The 17,837-nt window shown below is 52.2% G+C and overlaps 1 protein-coding gene across 1 annotated transcript in view; it reads right to left on the bottom strand.

The window, feature by feature from the left end:
- DNAH2 (dynein axonemal heavy chain 2) overlaps positions 1–17,837 on the bottom strand; it is a 162,387-nt gene that overhangs the window by 43,051 nt on the left and 101,499 nt on the right. Inside the window, exons 44-53 of the mRNA XM_087891622.1 lie at positions 16,556–16,692; positions 16,304–16,441; positions 13,894–14,046; positions 12,052–12,204; positions 11,856–11,947; positions 10,285–10,483; positions 8,003–8,227; positions 7,369–7,473; positions 5,434–5,622; positions 478–563 (exon numbers count right to left, since the gene is read on the bottom strand). Of these exons, the coding sequence (XP_087747748.1) occupies positions 478–563; positions 5,434–5,622; positions 7,369–7,473; positions 8,003–8,227; positions 10,285–10,483; positions 11,856–11,947; positions 12,052–12,204; positions 13,894–14,046; positions 16,304–16,441; positions 16,556–16,692 (1,477 nt within the window). The remainder of the gene's footprint in view (positions 1–477; positions 564–5,433; positions 5,623–7,368; positions 7,474–8,002; positions 8,228–10,284; positions 10,484–11,855; positions 11,948–12,051; positions 12,205–13,893; positions 14,047–16,303; positions 16,442–16,555; positions 16,693–17,837) is intronic.

The raw sequence follows: 17,837 nt of genomic DNA, 5'->3' as shown, positions 1-17,837 counted from the left end.
AATAGAAAATAGAATAGAAAATAGAATAGAAAATAGAATAGAATAGAATAAAATAAATAGAGAATAGAATAGAGTAGAATAGAATAGAATAGAATAGAATAAATAGAAAATAGAATAGAATAGAATAGAAAAATAGAATAGAATAGAATAGAATAGAAAATAGAATAGAATAAAATAGAGAATAGAATAAAATAAATAGAGAATAGAATAGAGTAGAATAGAATAGAATAGAATAGAATAGAATAGAAAAAATAGAATAGAATAGAATAGAATAGAAAAATAGAATAGAATAGAACAGAAAATAGAATAGAATAAAATAGGGAATAGAATAGAATAGAATAGGAAAAATAGAATAGAAAAGAAGAATAGAATAGAATAGAATAAAGTAAAATAAAATAGAGAATAAAATAGAGTAGAACAGAACAGAGTTGGCAGGAACCCTCCAGAGAGAAAGAAGCCGGGCGAGAGAGCCCCCACCTGAAGCATTCGTGGATCCAGAGACGGGTCAGGCTGGCTTTGGTATCGTGGAAGTCCTTGTGGGCCCTCAGCATGCCTTGGAAGACCTGAAGGAGGAGAAAGGGGGTGGTGGTGGGGGGAACCAAAGGACCACCATTGAGAGATGGGACACAACCGCACAATCTCGAACACAAGACCCCCCCCGGGGCGGCTGCTAGACGCCAGGGAGAAGGAAGAGGTCGTTCTCTCTGCCCTCCAACCTCCCAGCCTGCTGGCTTCTTCCTGGTGCCCCCTTGGTGGGAAATAAAGGGGTCCGTTAAGATGCTTTGCAACACAGGCGGGCCCAGCTGGAGGAGGAGGAGGAGGAGGAAGAGGAGGAGAGGAGGGAGGAGGAGGAGGAGGAAGAGGAGGAGAGGGGGGAGGAGGAGGAGGAAGAGGAGGAGGAAGAGGAGGAGAGGAGGGAGGAGGAGGAGGAGGAAGAGGAGGAGGAAGAGGAGAGGGGGGAGGAGGAGGAGGAAGAGGAGGAGGAAGAGGAGGAGAGGGGGGAGGAGGAGGAGGAAGAGGAGGAGGAAGAGGAGGAGAGGGGGGAGGAGGAGGAGGAAGAGGAGGAGGAAGAGGAGGAGAGGAGGGAGGAGGAGGAGTGAGGAAGAGGAGGTGAGAGGGGGGAGGAGGAGGAAGAGGAAGAGAGGGGGGAGGAGGAGGAGGAGGAAGAAGAGGAAGAGGCAGGAGGAGGAAGAGGAGGAGAGGGGGAGGAGGAGGAAGAGGAAGAGGAAGAGGAGGAAGAGGAAGAGAGGGGGGAGGAGGAGGAGGAAGAAGAAGAGGAAGAGGAGGAAGAGGAGGAAGAGGAGGAAGAGGAGGAGGAAGAGGAGGAGAGGAGGGAGGAGGAAGAGGAAGAGAGGGGGGAGGAGGAGGAGGAAGAAGAAGAGGAAGAAGAGGAGGAAGAGGAGGAGGAAGAGGAGGAGAGGAGGGAGGAGGAAGAGGAGGAGAGGGGGAGGAGGAGGAAGAGGAAGAGGAAGAGGAGGAAGAGGAAGAGAGGGGGGAGGAGGAGGAGGAAGAAGAAGAGGAAGAGGAGGAAGAGGAGGAAGAGGAGGAGGAAGAGGAGGAGAGGAGGGAGGAGGAAGAGGAGGAGAGGGGGGAGGAGGAGGAGGAAGAGGAGGAGGAAGAGGAGAGGGGGGAGGAGGAGGAGGAAGAGGAGGAGGAAGAGGAGGAGAGGAGGGAGGAGGAGGAGGGAGGAAGAGGAGGAGAGGGGGGAGGAGGAGGAGGAAGAGGAGGAGGAAGAGGAGGAGAGGAGGGAGGAAGAGGAGGAGGAAGAGGAAGAGAGGGGGGAGGAGGAGGAAGAGGAGGAGGAAGAGGAAGAGAGGGGGGAGGAGGAGGAGGAAGAAGAAGAGGAAGAGGCAGGAGGAGGAAGAGGAGGAGAGGGGGAGGAGGAGGAAGAGGAAGAGGAAGAGGAGGAAGAGGAAGAGAGGGGGGAGGAGGAGGAGGAAGAAGAAGAGGAAGAGGAGGAAGAGGAGGAGGAAGAGGAGGAGGAAGAGGAGGAGAGGAGGGAGGAGGAAGAGGAAGAGAGGGGGGAGGAGGAGGAGGAAGAAGAAGAGGAAGAAGAGGAGGAAGAGGAGGAGGAAGAGGAGGAGAGGAGGGAGGAGGAAGAGGAGGAGAGGGAGGAGGAGGAAGAGGAGGAGGAAGAGGAGGAGGAGGAAGAGGAGGAGAGGAGGAAGAGGAGGAGGAAGAGGAGGAGGTTCCTGGTGGTCTCTGATTGTGATGGTTTTCTTGCAAACGTTTCACGACCCAGCTAAGTAACCTCATCAGTGCTAGAAGAGAGTTCAGTTTGTGAAGTGGAGGGAGGAGGAGGAGGAGGAGGAGGAGGAGGAGGAGGAGGAGGAAGACTGTGGGGTCCTTGGTGGTCCCTGAGCTTGGCTGTTTTCTTGTAGACGTTTCATGGCCCAACTAGATACCAGCATCAGTGCTAGAAGAGATGGAAGTGAGATGAGGATCATCAGCAACAACAACGCTGATGCTGTTCCCTAGTTGGGTCATGAAACGTTTGCAAGGAAGCAGTCAAACCCAGAGAGCACCGAGGACCCCCCGGTCCTCCTCCTCCCTTTTCCCCCTCCTCTTTCCCATTTCCGGAAACCCTCCCCCCCCTTCTACTACTGATGCTGTTCCCTAGTTGGGTCCTGAAACGTCTGCAGAGACCCCCGAAGACCCCCACCCCCCCCGATTCAACCGAGAGCGATAACTATTCTCGCCTATCTGTACCGACAGCCCCAGGAAAGCTTTTTTTACGTTCCGTTTTTCTTCTTTCTTTCCATTTCTCAACAATTAAGCGGGAACAAAGGAGCGGGAGGCTCACTGAAGCAAAATATATATAGTCTGATTTAATTGGATTATCTAAGAACCTGGAACTGGCTAGTAGCTGCCCAGAATTAATCAGTTTAAGGCAGGTGAAGTAAACACCGTCTCCCTATGTTGCTCCCGTCCTTTCTTTCTTTCTTTCTTTCTTTCTTTCTTTCTTTCTTTCTTTCTTTCCTTCTTTCTTTCTTTCCTTCTTTCCTTCTCTCTCCTATTTCTTTTTTTCTCTCTCTCTCTCCCTCCTTCCTTTCCTTCTTTCCTTCCCTGTCTTCCTCCCCTTTCTTTTCTTTCTTTCTTTTTCTCTCTTCCTTCCTTCCCTTCCCTGTCTCTCTCTCTCCATTTCTTTTCCACTCTCTCCCCCTCTTTCTCTTTTCCTTCCTCCCTCCCTCCCGCCCTCTTTCTTTCCTTCTCTCTCTCTCTTTCTCTCCCTTCCCTTCTTTCTCTCCCGTTTTTTTTTCCTTCTTTTTCTTTCTCTCCTTCCTTCCTTTCCCTTTCTTTCTCTCTGTCCCCCTTTTCTTCTTTCTTTCCCTCTCTCTCCCCCTTTCTTTTCCTTCCTCCCTCTCTCCCACCTTTTCTTTCTTTTCCTTTCTCTCTCCTTCCTTTCTTTTTTTCTCTCTCCCTTCTTTCTTTCTTTTTCCCCCTCCCTCCTTTTCTTTCTTTTCTTTCTTTCTCTTTCTCTCTCCCCCTTTCTCTTTTCCTTCCTTCCTCTCTCCCTCCCTCCCTCTTCCTTTTCTTCCTTCCTTCTTTTTCTCTCTTCCTTTCTTTCTCTCTCCTTACTTTCCCTCTTCCTTTCTCTCTCCCCTTTCTTTCTTTCTCTTTTCCTCCCTCCCTCCCTCCTTCTTTCTTTCTCTTTCTCTCTCCTTCCTTCTTTTCCCTCTTCCTTTCTCTCTCTCCCCTTTCTTTCTTTCTTTTCTTTCTTTCTCTCTCTCTCTCTCTCTCTTTCTCTCTCTCTTTCTTTTCCTCCCTCCCTCCCTCCCTCTCTCTTTCTTTCTTCTCTTCCTTGCCATCAACTTTTCCATTAAATTCCTCTTCCTTGTACAATTGCCACCCGGCGAAAACATTCAGATCCCTTTCCTTTCCCTGCACTCAAATCTGCCTGTTTCCCTGATCCGCCTTCCATCGCATCAACTCCTTACGATTCAAGCTGTCATTTGACTGATTTAAAAAAAAAAAAACTCCAATTTTTTTTGTTTTTAACAAAGCCGAAGATCTAAATAAGGACCGGCCTGGCATTGGGATACCTACGTCCAATTTTAAGCAGCGGGAAAATGCAATAACAACGGAATAATAATGTTGTTGTTGTTCGGAGAAGCCGTGGACGGAGGGGAGGAATGCCGCAATTCTTACACTTTGGGGAGTGAGGACCTCCCCCCCAATTTCTGGCCGTGCTCTGCCCCCCCTTTAACCAGCTGAAAGGGAGGCAGGCTGGCACCTCACGGGCATCCGGGGCTGCATTTGATGTGCGGGAGAAGAGCTTCGGGGCTGAAAACCTGGGATAAACATTCGGCGGCATTTGATGTCTCCAAAGCCGCAATGCCCATTTGATGTGCGCTCTGCATCTCTGCCCTGCTTGGAATCCTAATGCTCACAGCCTCTGGGCATCCGTGGAGGTGGCGCAGGAAAAAACCACAAAACCCTTGGAAACGGCCTGGCTCGCGATAACAGGCCTCGTTTGCCGCTCGACGCCCCCAGTCAGGACGGTCACGAAAGGTGGGGATGTTGGCACCCATCCCGGCGATAGGAGAGAAGCAGGGAGGGGGAGGAATTCCCCGGGATTTGAGGAGGGAGGGGGGGCAGAAAACCACAGGATGTTCGGGAGACCTTGGGAGGATGCAGAGAAATCGTTCCTAATTCCAAGCTTTGAGAAGCTAAACAGGATTCGCTTCCTTGCCCGAGGCACAACCGGCTGACGACCCGCGAGGGGAGCCCGCCACCCCTCCGCACGGGGTCGGCTGCCATCACTTCACTGAAGGCCCCCTCCCTCTGCCAAGAGCAATGTGATTCCTGAAAAAGGAACTTCGACAGCAGCACAATTCGGACCTCCAGGACAACCCCCACCCTCCCGTTAGCTGGAGAAGAGGAAGGGGCACTGGGGACCCTTCTTTTTTTTTGCTGTTGTTTAACAACCCCACAACCTCATGCAGGGTGGAGTCTGGGCAACTGAATGGAGCTAGCAGAGTGTTTTACTGGCCGGATGCCTTTCTTATCACCAATGAGGAGTTCTGTTCAGCAGATATATATATATTCTCATTGTGCCCAGAGAGAGAAATAGCTGCCTCTACCTGGGATCGAACTCACGGCCTCCTGATTGTGAGGCAAGAGCGCCACCTCTAGGCCACCACACCACTAACCATTTAGGCTTATATCATCATCATCTTTTAACGATCCCGTCATCCCTTGCTGAGTGGAGTCTTGGGCAACTGAATGGAGCTGAGTGTTTTACTGGCCGGATGCCTTTCTTATCACCAATGAGGAGTTCTGTTCAGCAGATATATATATATATTCTCATTGTGCCCAGAGAGAGAAATATCTGCCTCTACCTAGGATCGAACTCACGGCCTCCTGATTGTGAGGCGAGAGCGCCACCTCTAGGCCACCGCACCACTCCTACTGGGGGACCCTTCTTTCTACCTTGGAAATGTCCCGGAGGTTGAAGAGGTAGTGGATTTTGGCCGGCGTGGGCAGGAACCGTTGGACCACACTGTTGTAGAGCTCCACCGTGGCCTCGGTGATGACGTTCCCGATCGGTTTGACGGCCTCCTCGAAGTTCTGCAACTTCTGATTGATCATGGTGCCGAAGATGCGACGGATTTGGGAATCCTGTCCAGGGGGGGAAGAAAATCAGGAAGGCGGGGGGGCGGGGAACAGCAGGACAACACCCTCCCCATCTCACGTGGGTCTGAGTTAAGCCTCCAACTGCAGGAAATGTCTTTCTGGAAGCTCTCTGCATGCTAGATGGACTTCAAAGGCAGGGGTGGGATTGAAAAATTTTAGCAACCGGTTCTCTGCCTGATTGCTGGGTGGGCATGGCCATGGGGGCGTGGCCTAGCCGGCTTCCTGTACCACAGTGAGGGGGACGTTTTCGCCCTCCCTAGGCTCTGGAGGCTTTCTTCGCGCCTCCGGGATGGCGAGAACGGCCTCTCCTGGGCTCCGGAGGGCCTCCAGAGGCTGGAAACGGGCCCATTTCTGGACTTCCGTTAGACCCATTTTTCGTCCTCCCAGAACCTCCGTGCGGGCCCTGCACTTACCTGGCCCCCAAAATGGGCCGCATGGAGACTTCTGGGGAGGGGCGGAGTGGGAGGGGCCAGCCAGACCTTGCAACAACCGGTTCGTCGAACCAAATGTAAAATTAACATCTGATTCACCCATTCCGAACCGGCTGAATCCCGCACCTGCTTCAAGGGTTGCAGGGCATAGATTGGTTCTGATGCAAAGGCAAACCTCGGAGGTTAAACCCGGAGACCCCGTGATTTTTTTTGGGGGGGGGGTTCCAGCACTTGAGGGAAAGAGCACCCCCCCCTTGCAATGTGAGTCAAAGCCAACGTTCAAAGGAGCCCATTGAAAACTTGGAACAAATGTTGAATAAGAGCGAATGGATCTCCACCTTCGATTGCTTTAAGGCGCGTGGACTTCAACTCCCAGAATCCCCCCCAGCCAGCATGTGAGGCATACATACAGCTCAGGGTTGAATACAACGATCAGAGTTTTCTTCCGATTGCCGTTAAACCTTTTTTTTTTTCAATCTTGGCCACTTTCAGAGGTGTGGACTTCGACTCCCAGAATTCCCCAGCCGGTTCGTTGTTTCACTTTGCTGAATATCAAGATATAATACGCTCACTGCATACCCTCCATCTATTAAGAAAGTTACCCTATGTGGCTGGCTGGGGAATTCTGGGAGTTGAAGTCCACAGGTCTTAAAGTGACCAAGGTTGGAGACTCCTGATTTAAGACTTGTGGACTTCAACTCCCAGAATTCCCCAGCCGGTTCGTTGTTTCACTTTGCTGAATATCAAGATATATGACGCTTACTCCATACCCTCCATCTATTAAGAAAGTTATCCTACGTGGCTGGCTGGGGAATTTGGGGAGTTGAAGCCCACACCTCTTAAAATGACCAAACTTGAGAAATCCCAATTTATATTCCACAACAGGGTCAACACCCCAAAGCCGATCTCCTTCCACCTCAACAGGAAGGTCCTGCTAGATGCAAGGGACGTGAAGATGGGAGCCCACCTCGCATGGAGCTTCAAGGAGGTTCAGAAGCAGGTAGAGATACCACAGTGAACTTCCTGCATTGTGCCCTAGCCCCCGCCCCCCCACGTTCCAGGTGTGCCTCACCGGCAGGGCCTACCCAAACCTCTCCCCATCCTCTTCCCATCGTCCCCGTCCTGCCCTCCACCGAAGAGACGGCGGGCTGACGTTAGAACTGGCTGGGCCACCTCTGCAGGAATTGCTGGCGGAGAGGATCAGGAAAGGTTGGGGAGGGGGGGGTCTCTCTCCTTCGCTCGCCAGGTTGAGCCCTGACCCGCGGCCCCTTCCTCAGCTTGGCTGCCAATCAGCCCTTACGGTGGGGAAGGTCATATTGATGAGGTTGAACCGGCTCTGCAGACGGCTGGAGATCACCGTACGCCCTCCTCCGGGAGGTCCCATGGCCGCCATCAGGAACATGTCCTGGGGGACGACAGAGGGGGGGGGAGACAGACGTCCTCGTGGATCAAAAAAAAAGGGGGGAGAAAGGACCCACCCAACCACCTTCCCCGCAGCCCACCCTCTGGCTGCGAAGGGTCCGTGCTGAAGCCGGCGGACGACGAAGCTGGTGGCATACAAAAAGGGGAACTTTAATCATCGCCGGCATGGCGCGTGCCACCCTGCCCTTCCCTCGAGGGGTCCTGTGCCGCGCCGGCCTCCCTCCTCTTCTCCACCCCTGACTGAAATCCAGAGACACGACGGCCTCTTTAAGACAATTATTCCGGGCACAAATGTCTTTCATCGCCAGCTGCCGAGTTTTCAAACAACCCGGGGGTCTAAAGAGACAATGCCGAGTTCGGTGCGTGACCGCATTTAATGCGCCGGAGAGGCGCCTTGTAGAAACAATCGGCCCTGGCGAGCAGGCGGACGGGAAGGAAGGCGGGCATCGGGGGGAGGGGGTTTCTAGTAGGGGGGCACGGCAGGTGGGTGAGGGCCCCGACCCGGTTCTGACCTTGATGTGTTTGATGGTCTGCTTGGTCCGGTCGTACCAGAAGCCGTAGTCCAGCCAAAGCCGTAGTAGCTCCAGAGGAGGCTGCGAACCGAACGTGTCTTTGGCCGGCATGTTGAGGTCATCCATGAAGGTGATCATGCTTTTCCCTCCCATGGGCACGTAGACGCCCTTGGTGCGTTTCTCCACGCGGCTCTCGATGATGCTTTGGACGTTGTTGGAGGTGGTCTACGGGAAAGGGAAGGGACGTCCTTACAGAAGGGGGAGACCCCAAAGGACCAAAGGCCCGTTAGCCAGGGAACATGGGTTACAACAATAGCGGTAGCCCTTAAGACTTATATACCGCTTCACAGGGCTTTTACAGCCCTCTCTAAGCTGTTTGCAGAGTCAGGCTCTTGCCCCTCCCCCCAACAATCCGGGTCCTCGTTTTACCCACTTCAGACGGAAGGCTGAGTCAACCTTGAGCTGGTCAGGATCGAACTCCTGGCACTGGGCAGAGTCACCATGCAATAGGGCATTCTAACCACTGCACCACCACGGCGTCCTTCGTTCTTTCTCATTTTTCCTTCCTTCCTTCCCTTCTTCCTTCTTGCCTTTTTCTCTTCCTTCCCTTCCTTCCTCCTTCCCTCCCTTTTCCTTCCTTCCTTCCCTTCTTCCTTCTTGCCTTTTTCTCTTCCTTCCCTTCCTCCTTCCCTCCCTTTTCCTTCCTTCCCTCCCTTCTTCCTTCTTGCCTTTTTCTCTTCCTTCCCCTCCTCCTTCCCTCCCTTTTCCTTCCTTCCTTCCCTTCTTCCTTCTTGCTTTTTTCTCCTCCTTCCATTCCTCCTTCCCTCCCTTTTCCTTCCTTCCTTCCCTTCTTCCTTCTTGCCTTTTTCTCTTCCTTCCCTTCCTTCCTCCTTCCCTCCCTTTTCCTTCCTTCCCTTCCTTCTTGCCTTTTTCTCTTCCTTCCCTTCCTTCCTCCTTCCCTCCCTTTTCCTTCCTTCCTTCCCTTCTTCCTTCTTGCCTTTTTCTCTTCCTTCCCTTCCTCCTTCCCTCCCCTTCCTTCCTTCCTCCCTTCTTGCCTTTTTCTCTTCCTTCCCTCCCTCCCTCCCTCCTTCCCTCCCCCTTCCTTCCTTTACAGCGCTCTCTAAGCAGTTTACAGAGTCAGCCTCTTGCCCCTCCAACAATCTGGGTCCTCGTTTTACCGACTTCAGAAGGAAGGACGGAAGGCTGAGTCAACCTTGAGCTGGTCAGGATTGAACTCCTGACATTGGGCAGAGTCAGCGTGCAATAGTGCATTCTAACCACTGTGTCACCACAGCTTCCTTCCTTCTTCTCTTTTTCTCTTCCTTCTTTCCTTCCCTCCCTCCTTCCCTCCCCTTCCTTCCTTCCTCCCTCCCTTCTTGCCTTTTTCTCTTCCTTCCCTTCCTCCTCCCCTCCCTTTTCCTTCCTTCCTTCCTCTCTTTTTCTCTTCATTCTTTCCTTCCCTCCCCTTCCTTCCTCCCTCCCTTCTTGCCTTTTTCTCTTCCTTCCCTTCCTCCTTCCCTCCCTTTTCCTTCCTTCCTTCCTTCCTTCCTTCCTTTACAGGCCTCTCTAAGCGGTTTACAGAGTCAGCCTCTTGCCCCCAACAATCTGGGTCCTCGCTTTACCGACCTCGGAAGGATGGAAGGCCGAGTCAACCTTGAGCCTGGTCAGGATCGAACTGCTGAACTGCAGGCAGCCGGCAGTCAGCAGAAGTAGCCTGCACTCTAACCACTGGGCCACCATTTACCACCAAAACAAGAGCCCCAAATTTCCTCGAGGGGTTCGTTAAGTGAGCTGTCATTTAAGAAGAGATCGGACAGGCATTTGTCTGAAACGGTATAGGATCTCCTTCTCGAGCAGGGGGTTGGGATAGATGACCTCTGAGGTCCCTCCGAACTCTTGTGATTCTGTTATTCTGACAAGAAGGACTAGGGGAGACACCGTAGCAGAGTTCCAATATTTGAGGGGCTGCCCCAAAGAAGAGGAGGGGCTCAAGCTATTCTCCAAAGCATCTGAAGGCAGGAGAAGAAGCGACGGATGGAAACGAATCAAGGAGAGAAGCAACCTGGAATTGAAGGAGAAACTTCCCGACAGGGAGAATAATTAACCAGTGGAACAGCCTGCCACTAGAAGTTGTGGATGCTTTCATCACTGGAGGTTTCCTGCTCAACCAGCGGGATGGACTAGATGACCTATCAGCTCCCTTCCAACTCTGTTAATTCGGTTCCATTCTTTCTGTGAAGGCTTCCCTCTTTGTCCTTGTTTGGGCGCAGGTGAGTCGTTACCTGGGCGGACATGTTGATGACCAAGACGGCCCACTTGACGCTGTCCAGGGACTGAAGCACCCCTTGGGCGATGGAGGTCTTCCCCGTGCCCACCATGCCGGTCAGCAACACCGGCTGTTGGTTGGCAATCAAGGCGTTGACGAGATAGTTGTACCGCATAGTGTCCACCGTCGGCACGATGATCTTGTAGAAGGGGATGCTGGGGAGAGGAGCGGAGGTCTCGGCTCAGGACTCGTGCTCGGCTATCGCCCACCCCCTTGGCAGATGTGCCCGCCCCAAGCTGAGTCCCCGGTGTGTGTGTGGTCCCTTCCAAGGTAGCTCTCGCGGCTATGCCGAAAACCCTTGTCGAGAGGCATGAAGACAGCCGACACGAGACACAATTCCCGCGGTTGTTATCCCGGCTGGAAGTTGAAAGCTTGGAAGGCAGCCACTATTTTCGATGCTGTCCGTCCCTCGTGTTGTGACTCCGACCCCCGAGGCCGACTTATCGGAGGGAGAAGGCTCCGAACATGAAGGAGAGGAGTTGGCCAGGCCTCCCTCTCCAGGACCCTCCTCTCTGGCAATGCCTCAGGTGTCTCCCGAGGGAGAAGAGATTGGCCAGGAGCCAGATATCTCCTCACAGTCGGACAGTGAAGGAGATAAGTCTTGGCTGGATCCACGCCAGCGTCGGAGAGACAGGCGCACGCAGCAGAAAAGGAGGCGTGCCAGAGATTAAGCTGAGTCACTGGACCACACCCCACAGGGGATAAAAGGGGGTGTGGTGGCCATTCAGGCTCTGTGACGGACAAAACTAAACAACTAGCGAGTCGCATTGTATCTCTGAAACTACGTCATCTGCCTGCCTTGGATTTAATACGGACTGGACTTGACAATTTTTTGACTTTGTATATTTGCTTTGGTTTATCTGACGGAGGAGGAACACCTCCCTCTGTGAGTAAAGTTCTTGGCAAGCAGCTACTGGGTTGCTGCCAATCCTGTTATCAAAGGAATTTATTGTCTGCAAGTTTTATTTAACCCCTGGCTGACTGTTTGTGTGCGTGTGTGAGACGGGGACAGAACACCTCGCCCGGCGTTGTGCGTGGGCAGGCACCTGCCCGTGGCCGCTGGGGGACCGCACCCTCCGGTAATTCCAGGCCGCTGATTGGATTAGGGACGAGTGTGTGTGTGTGTGTGTGTAAATGGATGCGAGCACAGGCTTAAATCACAGATGCTTGGCTGGCAGCCGTGAGGGATGGCAGGGGAAGACAGCAATTGTGATGTTGGGTGTGGTTACGTGGAGGCCGGAAATCAGAGAATTGAGAAACCAAGCTGGGCACGAAGAGGTTAGCTCAGCCATGGAGACCATGTCTTCACCGCCTCCTCTTCAAGGGGTCCTCGATTTACGACCACAATGGAGCCCAACATTTCCGTTGCTAAGCCAGATAATTGCTATGCCGTGTTTAGACCCAGAGCGAGACATTTGCTGAGTTTTGTGCCCTGTTTTATGACCTTTCCTGACACAGTTGTTAAGAGAGTCACACGGTCGTTAAATGAATCTGGCTTCCCCGCTGACTGTCCGAAGGGTTACTCACTTGGGAGGGTATCTCCACATCTTGGGAAGGTTGTCCTCGAAGGCAACCCACTGCTTCCTCTTGGGGTCCACGTAATACTCGTAGACGGTGTCCTGCGGAGGAGCAAGCAAGGAGTAGGTGAGGTGGATCGTCTCACGACGTTTGCTTTTCCGACCGATCCCGGAAGATCCCGGAAAGCCAAGCGAATCTGAACGACCTTGTTAGGGAAGGATCCCTCGATTTCCCGCAGGAAGCTGTCGATCTTCTTCCGGCCTTCCTCGTCGACGGCTGCGCACAGCGACCAGATCATGCTGAAGACGTAATACATCTCCACCAAGGTGGTGTAGTTCTCGGTGTCGGTGAGATTCAGCTGGAAGGAACGGGGAGATCCTCACTTAAGGGCCACCACCAGCATCTCCCTAGACAGGGATGTGGGGCAGAGAGAGACGGACCAGACCGACAGCTTGGAAGGTCTGTTGAAGCACAAGTAGTCCTTCACTTACAACAGTTCATTTAGTTCATCTTCTCTCAGCAACTGAATGGAGCTGAGTGTTTTACTGGCCGGATGCCTTTCTTGTTGCCAGTGCGGAGTTATATTCAGCAGATAAATTCTCATTGTGCCCAGAGAGAGGGAAATATCTGCCTCTACCTAGGATCGAACTCACAGCTTCCTGATTGTGAGGCGAGAGCTCTGCCTCTAGGCCGCCGCACCCCTCTTACAATGGTTCATTTAGCGACGGTTGGAAATTACAACGGCACTGAGAAAAGTGACTTAGGACCATTATGAGCGATTTTCACACTTACGACCGTTAGCAATCCCACGATCATGGGATCAAAACCCAGGAAGCTCGGCAACGGACTTGTATTTATGACGGTCGCAGTGTCCCGGAGTCAGGTGAGATCGCCTTTTGCGACCTCCCGACCAGCAAAGTCAATGGAGGACCTTTGTTTCATTTAACAGTTCGAATCAGGGTCAAGATTGACTCAGGCTTCCATCCTTTCTTCCTTCCTTTCTTTGTTCCTTCCTCCCTCCCTCCCTCCCTCATTCCTTTCCTCCTTCCCTCCTCCTTCTCCCCCTTTCCTTCCCTTTCTTTGTTCCTCCCTCCCGCCCTCCCTCCCTCCCACCTTCCTTCCTTTCCTCCTTCCCTCCTCCTTCTCCCCCTTTCCTTCCTTCCTTCCTTCCTTCCTTCCTTCCTCCCTCCCTCCCTCCCTCTCCCCCTTTCCTTCCTTCCTTTGTTCCTTCCTTCTTCCCTCCCTCCCTCCCACCCTCAGTCCTTCCCTCCTCCTTCTCCCTTTCCTTCCTTCCCTCCTTCCTTCCCTCCTTCCTTCTTCCCTCCCTCTCTCCCTCTTTCCTTCCTTCCTCCCTCTCTCCCTCCTTCCATCCTTCCTTCCTTGCCACCATTGTTAAGTGAATCACTGTGGTTGTTAAGTTAGTCAAAAGGCCGTTAAGTGAATTTGGCTTCCCTGTGGACTTTTGCTTGTCATAAGGTCCCAAAAAGGGATCATGTGACCCCGGGACGCCACGACCATCATAAATACAAATCCGTTGCCAAGCCTCTGAATTTTTTTTATTTTTTATTTTTTTTTATTTTTTTTATCTTTTTATAAGCCTCTGAGTTTTGATCATGTGGCCAGGGAGATGCTGCCGCTCTTGTGTGAAAAACGATCTTAAGTCACTCATTTCAGAGCCATCGCAATTTCTAACAGTCACTAAGCGAACTGTTGGACAGTGGAGCGGTGGCCTAGAGGTGGAGCTCTCGCCTCACAATCAGGAGGCCGGGAATTCGATCCTAGATAGAGGCAGATATTTTTCTCTCTCTCTCGCACTCTCGCACAATGAGAATATATCTGCTGAACAAAACTCCGCACTGGCAACAGGGAAAAGCATCCGGCCAGTAAAACACTCAGCTCCATTCAGCTGCCCAGACTCCACCCCGCGAGAGATTATGGAGTCATTAAAAGAAGATGGTGACTAAACAAACTGTTGTAAGTTAAAGATTACCTGTATTAGAAGGACCCACATGGGAAGGGGAGGGTGTCCCCCTCGCCCAGCGCTTACCCCTTCCTCGGCCAAGGACGAGAAGAGTTTGCAGAGAGACACAATGCCACTGTATTCAACGATGGGAACCAACTCCTGGCAATTCTCCTTCTTGAAGTTGAGGATCTTGTTGGTGAATTTGTCAAACATCCGCTGCAACGTTTCCGTTTCCACCTGGGAAGGGAGAAGGGGGTGCAGGTGCGCGGAAACTCGCCACGGCCAATTCGTCCTGGGACAGGTTTCCCGCAGGACGATTCGGCAAAATGCAAAAGCTACGTCAATTTCAATGGAATTGCGGCCGTAAGAGGAAGAAAAGTCAATCCAGAAATACGAGAGGTACCGTAATTTCGATGAACTCAAATGGATCCATCAGAACCGAGCTGGAAGGGACCGACTAGAAGACCTCTAAGGTCCCTTCCAGCTCGGTTCTGATGGATCGATTTGAGTTCATCGAAATTACGGTAACTCTTGACCCTATACCAGGGGTGAAATCAGTGGTGGGTTTCAAAAATTTTTGCTACCGGTTTTGTGGGCGCGGCTTGGTGGGCCTTCCAAGGGAAGGATACTGTAAAATCTCCATTCCCACCCCACTCCAACGGAAGGTTACTGCAAAATCCCCATTTCCTCCTGATCAGCTGGGACTCGGGAGGCAGAGAATAGATGGGAATTTTTACTACCGGTTCTCCGAACTACTCAACATTTCCACTACCAGTTCTCCAGAACTGGTCAGAACCTGCTGAAACCCACCTCTGGGTAAAATCTACTTGCGCCACCACCGTTACCGGTTCCCCTGAACCGGTGCGAACCGGTAGCATTTCACCCCTGCCCTATACCAGTTATGGCGAATGTGCACGCAGAGCCATCTCTCTGGGCACGCCAGCCGTCGCCTGTTACTCCGCTGGGTTCCAGCCACCTGGTCTTCGTGCACACATGAAAGAGCAGATGATTGGCGCACATGCGCAGGCCGGAAACCGGAAGCTCAGCTTCCCAGTGCGTCCATGCAAGTGGCTGTCCAATCTTTTTTTTGTTTTTTAAATCTCCGGGGAAGTTGTGGGGAGCACCCACAACATCTGGGGACGAGCGTTCCTTTTGAATCCATTCCTTTCGATGCGTACACCTGTCGCGGCCCGCTTACTCTCTTCTAATCCCTTCCTCTGCAAACGCTCCACTCTAGGAGGTCGGAGGCCAAAAAAAAAAAAAAATTACAGGCATGGCTGGCTGAGGAATTCTGGGAGCTGAAGTCCATAAATCTTCAAAGTTGCCAGGATTGGAGACCCCTGCCCTCTTATCATTTCAGACAAGCGACCATCCAGTCTTGTCTTCCGGTGATGGAACTCACACAACTTCTGGTGGCAAGCTGTTCCACGGGTTAACTGTCCTCCCTGTCAGGAAATTTCTCCTTAGTTCTAAATTGCTTCTCTCTTTGATCAGTTTCCACCCGTTGCTTCTTGTCCTGCCTTCAGGGGCTTTGGAGAATAGCTTGACTCCCTCTTCTTTGGGGCAGCCCCTCAAATATAGGAATACGGTTATCATGTCACCCCTGGTTTTTGATCGATAAAAGTAACCGAATGAAACGATTAATACAGCGTTGATTTATCCCACAGAGAGTTGACCGCAACGAGTTGGCCTAGAGACTCCCAAGTTTCTCCTTCCGCGCAATTATTTCTTCTTGAGGTTTTGCTCCTTATCATCTTGAAGACTCCGATCAGCCAACGGGTGTCCTCCAAAAATAACTTGAGGACTTCTTGCTTCCTCTCAAATCACGCCTCTATGATTTTGGGGATTTCTTACCCCACAACGTATAGGGTACATCCTCAGGAGGGAAAAGTCCAAGAGGCTGTGAGCGAGGAGGTCCACCTATTTTCCAAAACACCAGAAGGCAGGAGAAGAAGCAACGGATGGAAACACATCAAGGAGAGAAGCAACCTGGAACTGGGGAGAAATTTCCTCAAAGCGAGGACAATTCGCCAGCGGAACAGCTTGCCACCAGAAGTTGCGGGTGCTTTCAACACTGGAGGCTTTTAAGAAGAGATTGGACGGTCACTTGTCTGAAATGGTAGAGGATCTCCAGCTTGAGCATGGGGTTTGACTAGATGACCTCCGACGTCCCTTCCAGCTCTATTCTGATTGCATAACCATGGATGACCCCACAATAATCAAGACTGTCTTGGGGAGTGTTTCTCAACCTCGGCAATGTGAAGACGGGTGGAGCTCAACTCCCCGAATTCCCTGACAGTAATGCATTCCTTTTGATACGTGCGCGCGTATTCTCTTGCAATCCCTTCCTCTGCAATCTCTCCATTTTAGAGGATAGGAGAGGGGAAAAAAAATAATACAGGCACGGCTGGCTGGGGAATCCTGGGAGTTGAAGTCCACCCGTCTTACAGTTGCCAAGTCGCCATCCTAAACTCAATCCCGCCCCCTCCACTACCTTCGGACGCCTCTCGATCCAGGATAGGACGTACGGCTTCCAACCCAGGTCGCTGTAGTCGGTGTAAACCATCCCACATCGGGAGACGGTGGCGGGAGAGGCGACCGCCAGGTTCTCCACTTCAAACAACAGCGAAACCTGGAGAAGACACCCCCACCCCACCCCCAACGTCCATCAGATGCGGTGGGAGCCCAGCTCGGCTGCTCAAACGGAGCAGGAGGGGGCACGAGGGTAGTAGGGTCTTTAACTTACCTGTTCGGGCATGGCGATCCTCTCCCCATTGATGAGGGTCAGGACTTTGTTGTCGTCCATGACCGAGTTCATGCTCTCGATCCACAGCGTGTCCACCGGTCCGTCGAAAAGGATCCATTTTTCATCCGGTTTCTCGTCTGCGACGAAGAGGGGAGGCTCGGTCAGAGCCCGTGAGGGACAGGAGAAGACCCCACAACATATCCCACCCACCCATCACCGGTAGTAATTTTTTTTTGCTAACGGTTCTGTGGGCGTGGCTTGGTGGGCGTGGCAGGGGAAGGATACTGTAAAATCTCCATTCCCACCCCACTCCAGGGGAAGGATACTGCAAAATCCCCATTTCCTCCCAATCAGCTGGGACTCGGGAGGCCGAGAATAGATGCGGGCGGGGCCAGTCAGAATTTTTTACTACCGGTTCTCCAGAACTACTCAAAATTTCCGCTACCGGTTCTCCCGAACCGGTCAGAACCTGCTGAAACCCATCTCTGCCACCCACCCATTTTGGTCTCTTGCATCAGGAAACGGACGCCGGGCATTATAGTAAGAGAGGGAAGGGCCAAGGGCATTATTATTGTTGTTGTTGTTGTTGTTATCTATCATTATCACTATATTATCTCTTTCATAACCCTAGCTGTAGACAAGACCCTTTAGGGGCCACTCAATGAACCCAAATCTAGGCTCCCATCAACCGAACGACGCCAGAAGAAGCAAAGGTATTTCTCCTAATGGCATCTTAGAGTTGGTTGGTTGGTTGGTTGATTAATTCATTCATTCACAGATGGAAACTCATCAAGGAGAGAAGCAACCTGGAACTAAGGAGAAGCTTCCTAATGGCGAGGACAATTAACCCGTGGAACAGCTTGCCACCGGAAGTCGCAAAGGCTCCAACACTGGAAGTTTTCAAGAAGAGATTGGACAGCCATTTACCTGAAATGGTATAGGACGGTGATGGCCAACCTTTTTGCCGTCACGTGCCAAAAGCGGGGGGAGTGTGTGGGGGGTGATCGGGCGCGTGCCGACACCCATAACTCAATGCGCCCCACGCATGCGGGCGCGACCTCCCCCGCTCACCCCGCTTTTGGCACGCAATGGCATGGTGGGCCCGATAGGCCCATTTTTCGCCATCCCAAGGCTCCAGAGGCTTCCTTGGAGCCTGGGGAGGGCGAAAACAGCCTTCCCCACCACTCCGGAGGCCTTTCGGAGGCTGGAAACAGCCCGTTTCCTGACTTCCAGTGAGCCCGGAAGGCCTGAAAATCAGCTGGCCATGTGCACTTCGTGCTTG

Source organism: Pantherophis guttatus, chromosome 4, assembly GCF_059756535.1.
Source record: "Pantherophis guttatus breed Tessera chromosome 4, ASM5975653v1, whole genome shotgun sequence".
Classification (NCBI taxonomy): Eukaryota; Metazoa; Chordata; class Lepidosauria; order Squamata; family Colubridae; genus Pantherophis; species Pantherophis guttatus.
This window is presented reverse-complemented; position numbering and strand designations above follow the sequence as displayed.